Raw genomic sequence first — 7,616 nt, 5'->3', positions numbered from 1 at the left:
TAAAAATTATGTCATAAATAATTAGGGATCTGACTATTAAATGTCATAGGGCCTAGATCAGGGGTGGGCAAGGAGGGCCCCATCTTGTTCTGGATTTCTTGCCAGCTTCTGGTCTTTATTATTATTATTATTATTATTATTATTAATAATAATATATTATTATTATTATTATAACAATTATTATTAGCGCTAACAATTACGCCATCTGATATTTTAGCTACATTTAGCAACGTGAACGACAGCCGAAGCCTGTTCTTGTGTCCCTATATGAAACGCTTTACTTTGACCTAATCTATGAGTCGACCAGTGTTGGGAGGGTACAGCCAATTAGCTCATTTAGACAGGGTAACTGTGGAAACAAAAACCCGCACACACACTGGCCCCTCCAGGACCGGAATTGCCCACCCCCTGCTCTAGGTCTACCCTATTGTAAGGAAGGAACAAAGAACATCAAAGGAACTACTTCATGTCTGCCTAATAAATCTGAACTAGGTACTGTACTAGCTGCTTTTTGACCAAGTATTTTTCCAACAACTTAACATTTAGCGATAACTAGCGATTAATGTGAGTTTAATAAGATCATCTTCATCCCGAAATGGCTGAACGTTGGATTCCTCATGGCACACCTCCACAGGCTTCAACCCCTGTCCTCCACCATTCCCAGATTCCCGAGGCCCATTCCCTTCGGTCCAAAGTTTTTGGCGTAACAAACTAAAAGAAAAAGAAAAGACCGGAAAAGGAAAAGGTTCAAGCACGGCTGTGAAGATGTCACTCCATCATTACAGCTTTCTGAATAGCACCACTGTGGTTTCCCAGTCTTGTGTTGCCTGTCACTGTCCACTTTAAGGGATCTGTTTCAGATTATTGCTCTAGTGTTTAATAAATTCCATCAGACCAAGGTACAAAAATATGGTCAGTTTAGAAAGTTTTCTTCTGTTGATGTCCCATTGCTTTCTCATACAGCCATCTGTAATGCATTGTTCCGACAGTATTCTAATGCAAAAGAGCCTTCAAGGACCATTTTTAAGCATGGTATTTGTAAGTTTATGCACTTAAGTGAAAAGTTAAGACTGTTTAAATTTAAATTGCACCCTCTAACAGGTTTATCGGAGAGTGCTTCTATCCTTTGAAGTTGGAATCGTCATGTTATCAAATTCAATGGGATTCGTACTGTAAACGTTAAGGATTACGTTCTGTAATACGTAGTTAGAGAAAAGGGTTTTCTTGTGACGCAGGTCATCAGAAAATATGGTCGACGGTAAGCCAGAGTTTTTAGCCGTCAGCTACAAGCGCAGCGATTTAATCGCTAAAAAAATGAGTGCCTTCCAGTGACCCGGTAACACCGCCTCCGCACCGCCGTTAGGGGCCGAAGGCCGCGGGGCGATGTCGAGCGCTTGAAGCGCTTGGAGACTAAGAGGACGGCGGGGGCGGCGCGGGCGGCGCGGGCTTTCTGCGTTCGTCGTACCTTTGCAGTAGATTTCCCCGTCCTTGTCCGTCACGGTGGTGGACTCCAGGCTCTTCCCACACAAAGCGCAGCGGAAGCAGGTCTTGTGCCAGGTCTGTGGGCAGGCAAACGACACTCGGGTGAACCGTTCCGTTCCATTTTATCTGTACGGCACGTTCTGCAGGGGCGCTGTTACAACGACGCTTTACTCAGGGGAAACAAAGGAGAATTGGGTAAAAACATGTGAAGATGGTCCCGTTGGGGCGGCACGGTGGTGCAGTGGGTAGCACTGTCGCCGTACAGCAAGACGGTCGTGGGTTCGAATCTCGGCTTGGGGGCCTTTCTGTGCGGAGTTTGCATGTTCTCCCCGTGTCCATGTGGGTTTCCTCCCACAGTCCAAACACATGCAGGTAGGCTAATTGGAGACTCTGAATTGCCCATAAGTATGAGTGTGTGAGTGAATGGTGTGTGTGCCCTGTTATAGATTTCCGGCCTGTCCGGGGTGTATTCCTGCCTCTCGCCCGATGCACGCTGGGATAGGCTCCAGCACCCCCCGCGACCCTGCCCTGGATAGATAATGGATGGATGGATGGATGGATGAATGTCCCTTGTAGTGTAGGTTTCAGCATAGTAGAATATAATGAGATTATGGCCAGGGACTTAAATGCTGGGTCTTTGGAGGTTAAGGGGTCGTGGAACACCGTTACCTGGCCGCCGCCCATGACCTTCTCGGCCGCGTACACCGTCTTTGAGCACCGCGGGCAGCGGTCCGACCCCCCGAACTTCTGCGCAAACTTGCTGGAGTTCGGGCTGGACGACGGACGATGGGGCTTGGATCTGAAATGTGAAAACAGGAGTGAGACGTTTCTCTTTGACGAGATGAGATGATGCCATTTTGGTCTTTTCAGCTGTAGCTATAGTGACATTGAAGATACACTCTAGCGTCCGTGTGCGCCCCTTATTAATAATGAACTTATTCAATTAAAATGATAATTAAAATAATTAATTATTCTTAAATTAAAATTATAATTAAAATAATTAATTATTCTTTTTGGGAAGATCGGAGGTACCTCCATTTAAGGGTCTTTACAGAAACATTTTCGTCCTGCGTTGCTGATGGCAGTAATTAATTGGGATGAATATTTGAGTGCCAGTTGAAACGAGAGATTTGGATGATGTCCTTGTCTGTCTTGCCCTTGTTGCACATGCCCCTCTGTGTTTAGGTTCTGTAAACACGGGGTCTCGGGGAAAATGAATCCAGACATGACTACATGAAGCCAAATTTGTGTTTTGACTGCTCAATGGCATATTTTGCATGTTTTCTCCAAGGTTAAGATGTGGTTCCATCCCTGGAGGGCCTGTGTGTTTGCATATGTTCCAGACAGTTGTCCCAGCATTATTTTGTAAGCTGGTCTACTCTATGCAGGCCAATGGTAAAACGTTTTCACCAAGGATACATGTACAGGGAGTTGTTGTGTGGCTTATCCTGTTAAGGCACTGTTCTAGTGCATGAATGGGCCCAGTCTGGTATCTGTTAAGGCACTGTTCTAGTGCATGGATGGGCCCCACAGTCTGGTATCTGTTAAGGCACTGTTCTAGTGCATGGATGGGCCCCACAGTCTGGTATCTGTTAAGGCACTGTTCTAGTGCATGGATGGGCCCCACAGTCTGGTATCTGTTAAGGCACTGTTCTAGTGCATGGACGGGCACCACATTGAAATTGTCCTTTCGAATCGATCGCGCGGGTTGCAGCTACGAACGCTGATGATGGGCAGTTGCCACGACATCCAAAAACAGATCTGCCCTCATTGTTTTCCCTCCTTGGTTAGGAGTTGATCCCTAATATGTGGGATCGTGACACCTACTCTTGCTGCTGAAGGTCCAGGTTCCTGGAAGGAGGGTCAGAGCTCAGTGCCCCGGCTCCCTGCCCGTATCCGTAGCCTTTGGGCCCGTACTTCTTGCCGTAGCAGGACTTGCAGTAGATCTCGGACTCGTGGGCGGCGACCGTGGTGCTGTCGAGACCTTTCCTGCAGGCCACTGCAACGTGAAACACGGTTTCAATGGAAATAAACAAAGCAGACCCACAGCCACACGACCAACGAGCGTTCTTCCTCAGTTTTCTCAGGATTTACCACCTGTTGACCACCACGGTGCTGTCGAGAGCTTTCCCGTAGGCCACTGCAACCTAAAATATGGTTTCAGCAGAAATTAACGAAGCGGTCCTAAATTCACGTGACTAGCGAGCGTTCCCCCTCAGTTTTGTCAGGATTTACCACCTGTTGCCGTGCTTAATTTCCAAGGCGAGGCGGGAAATACGACCTTCGGATATGCGGTTGCACGATTCCGCTCGGCAAATTTCGAAGCAGGCGGCGAGGAGGGAGCAGGAGAGGGAGATTTACGAGCTCGCGAGCGGTTCGACCCAGCCGCTCGGAAGACGGACGTAGCGGTTTCGCGGGGCGCTGGAGCCTCGCGGGGAGGGATTTTTCTGAACGCCGACTGTAAATCTGTTGACGGAGAGATGTGGCCCCCGGGGCCCCGGGCTGGGTTAATGGCGCCGCGCGTTTCCATCAGCGGGGCCACTTTTCTGGGCCGCTGTTTCCATCAGCTGTTCCAGCCCCACCAGGGGGGGTGGTGGGGGCAGGACTCTGATCGTGATGGGAAACAACCGGAGCCTATTTCTGTAGTCCTAGGTAATGGACGGGGGGGGGGTTGGTGGGGGGGGGGGGGGGGGGGGGGGCGGGGGAGGGAGCTGGGCGGGGAGGGGTGGCTGTGGAAGGCTGGTGGAGAATTCCAAATTTGCCAGACGGGAAAGCACACCCAGTTGGCAGCTTCTCGCGCAGACGCGAGGGGTTTCCTGGCGGCAGTACCTACCCGTCGCCGCCCCTGAAACCCGTCCCTGACCTTTTTGAGGTTTACAAAGCGCGACTGACAAGTAGCATTTGCAGAGGGCAGTTTTTTGGGAAAAGCTACCGTTTCAAGAACCTGTCAAATGCTTTGTTTTCAGTTTTAGCCTTTTTACGCTGTTCAAGCCGTTCGACTTAGTGCAGCAGTTGGCCTTCATTTCAGCAAACGATCTCTTGTTTCAAGTCTTACACTTGAAATGCTTCCCTCAAGCTACACTGCAGTATCCAGACTGTTTGCAGTGAATGAGTATGGTAATGGCAGCCAGCTAAAACAACATCAGAAGAGAATCAGTAATTATGCCACTAGACTTACTGATTAAAAATACCTGTTGCGTTGCTACCATTATTCCCTCAAATACAATAATTACTTCAAACTAGCTTCATCAGAATCATGCAGCATAAAAGGTCATTAAAAAGCAAAAAAGATTTTAAAATACTGGCATCATGGGCTGCCCCTTGTTCAGAGGGCAGAGGCTCAAGTACTGCTGGTTAGTTTTCACCTTAAAATCAGCAAATCAGCAACCAATCCAGACCCAAGAAACCAGGTGAGGTGAATTTACTATGTATTCACCGGGTATCAAAACAACCCTGTACCAGAGGTGGAACATCCAGGTTCAGAAAGTGAAAGTTCTCCCCAGTATTTTGTTCCAGTCGCCTGGATTTGCTAACTAGCGCAATTCTTCAGCCAGAAGGTAGAACTGATTAGTGAAATCAGCTGGGCTGAGTTAATGGGAGGAAGAAAAACATGGCAGGACTTTTGCTTTCTGACCCCTGGACTTTCCGCTTCTGTCCCATGACCGGCCATTGGCCGGCTCCCCGTTGCTATGTAACTGCATCGGCCCCTGCGCCGCCGCTCACTCACTGCAGACGAAGCAGGTCTTGTGGAAGCTCCTGCCATTGCACTGGATCTCCTCGGCGTGGTAGACGGTCTTGTCACAGGCCCCGCACTTGGCTCCCCCGCCCCAGTTTGGCATCTTCAACCCTGGCCCGTTACAGGACACCGCTCTAGGGGGGAGGGGAGAGAGGGGACGGCCATGTTGAGTCCAATCCGCCAAAGGCTGTCGGTTCGTTACAGGTCATCGGGATTACGTGGCAGCTGTGCCCAATCGTTGATATTTATATTGTCGGGTTAAGCTAGTCTAATCCTATTGTTGCTGTCGGTCTATATCAGGGGTCTGGAACCCCGGCCCTAGAGAACCACAGGGTCTGCCAGTCTTGGTTTTTACTCTAAAATCAGCAACAAGTTCAAACCCAAGAAACCAGGTAAGGTGGGATAACTGAGTACCCAACTGCTTTATTTGATCGATTAACTTATGAGGGACAATGAAAACTGGCAGACTACACCAGGGCTAGGGTTCTGATCCATATAGATAAATATTTAGACCTGACAGAAAAGATTCAAGTATTCTTATTTTCTTGACATAATACAAGTGTCTTGGATAAAAAAGCAGTGAAAATATTTTTTATTTGCAGCATATTGAATGTTTTTTTGCAGTGTTGATTGCAGCGTAGTAGAATGACTCTTGAAATTAAGACTACAGGAGACATGGATCTGGGTTAGCTTAAATAAGAATTTTATTTTTTCTATTAATTTATCTTATCTTTATTTAACCTGGGTGATCAACTGAGAACCAACTCAGCAGTATTTAGTGAGAATAATCAACACTATTTTGTGCATATTCAAAATTCACAGTATAAACCTAAAAGTGACTCACATGTTTTTATTAGGTTCATGGTGATAGAGCTTTGATGTTAAGCGGTTGTATTGTTTCTGCTGGTCCAGCAGTTTTTGCTAATGAAATTATGAACTCCCAAGCAGAACAAAATCAGTAAGTCATAAAAGTTTTGCTGACCACAAAATTACAGTTTTGCAATGGCTATCTGAAACCTGATCGTTCGTAGTTTGAATTGAAGAGGGCAGTTCACAAGCAAAGACTGAAGGAGTCTGTTGGATAAAGATACTATACAAACGAATGGTCAAAGATCCCACCCAGTATATTCACCAATCTCATAAAACAACATAAACACCGGCTTGGTATTGTTATCGTTCCAGAGGGAGGGTGCAGAAAGTACTGAAAACAGGAGTGTGAGTAATACTGAGGCATATAGTTTTTGGGGAAATATCAGTTCTTAATCAAGAAGAGCAATTGTATTATATATAATAAAAAGAATATAATTCCAATTTTTTGATCAAACAATATTACTCACTACCAATACAGCTCCTCAAAGGGTTTTGAAGGGCAGAGGACTTTGCATGCGTATTAACATACCTGGTGGCAGTCAGACAGGACCTCCCCCCCCCCACACGCACGCACGCACGCACGCACACACATTGATTACAGTGACATTCTCACGTGATTCCAAGAGTAGTGTCACCAGTGAATGTGTGCCTGACCAATCACATTCCAGAGATTATCAGATATCTTTGTTTTTGAATGGCTACAAAATTGTAGGATCCTTTTTGTCAGTTAAAAAGAAATTAAATTGACCCACACAACAAGAATGTGCAAATACAGCAATACAAATAACAATGTATAATATCACCCATATCACTCATGGCAGATGGGCAAACTCAACAGATTAATTTACACCAGAAATACAAAATAACAAAAACACCAAATTATCTTCTGGTGTTCAACATCCCCTGTGGACTTTCCCAATCACGCCTCTGTAGTCTCTTCAGCAAAGACTTAATTTCTCAATTTTTCTGACAGGGATACATGTCCATTCAGAATGTGAATCGAACAGCCATCACCACATTTGTACACTGCTGACCTTAATCGAAGAAACCAGAGGAGTTTTTTCGGACGTACTTACCCAATCGGAGATGTTCACGAGACGTGTCGCTGAGTCAGCAGAGTCGAAGTGTGTGTGTGTGTGTGAGTGTGTGTGAGTGTCTGGAGGGACTACGGGGGCCTTTAAATACCAGCCACCTTTCATTCACAGCACTTAGGACACAGAAACGGGGGTGACGTCGAGATTAAACCATCTTCCCAAAATAAGTGGTGACAGGGACCCGGGCGGGCCATGAAGCACAGAGAGCCCCCCCCCACCCCTGGGCCTAAACTGGAATCTGGGCCTTAAGACAAGCATCTGTTCTGGACTTAGCGTGATTCATGGAGGGGGGGGGGGGAATCACGAAAGATCTCAGCTAAGAGTCACAGCTATTTCGGCTGGATGTATGAGAACAATTTCTCCGGAGAAACATTTGTTGACGCACAAGTGTGCCAGAGAGATGGGAGGACAACAACTCCACATGCGCAACGACG

The 7,616-nt window shown here is 46.8% G+C and overlaps 1 protein-coding gene across 1 annotated transcript; it reads right to left on the bottom strand.

Moving 5' to 3' along the window:
- Positions 1-195: 195 nt before the first annotated feature.
- csrp3 (cysteine and glycine-rich protein 3 (cardiac LIM protein)) lies at positions 196-7,265 on the bottom strand. The gene is made up of 6 exons (XM_035395629.1): positions 7,165-7,265; positions 5,210-5,352; positions 3,310-3,481; positions 2,152-2,281; positions 1,466-1,559; positions 196-711 (listed from the first exon to the last, which is right to left on the bottom strand). The coding sequence occupies exons 2-6, from the start codon at positions 5,319-5,321 to the stop codon at positions 638-640; spliced, it is 582 nt and encodes a 193-aa protein (XP_035251520.1). The 5' UTR covers positions 5,322-5,352; positions 7,165-7,265; the 3' UTR covers positions 196-637.
- Positions 7,266-7,616: the final 351 nt, after the last annotated feature.

The sequence above is a fragment of the Anguilla anguilla genome, chromosome 16 (genome assembly GCF_013347855.1).
Source record: "Anguilla anguilla isolate fAngAng1 chromosome 16, fAngAng1.pri, whole genome shotgun sequence".
Taxonomy (NCBI): Eukaryota; Metazoa; Chordata; class Actinopteri; order Anguilliformes; family Anguillidae; genus Anguilla; species Anguilla anguilla.
This window is presented reverse-complemented; position numbering and strand designations above follow the sequence as displayed.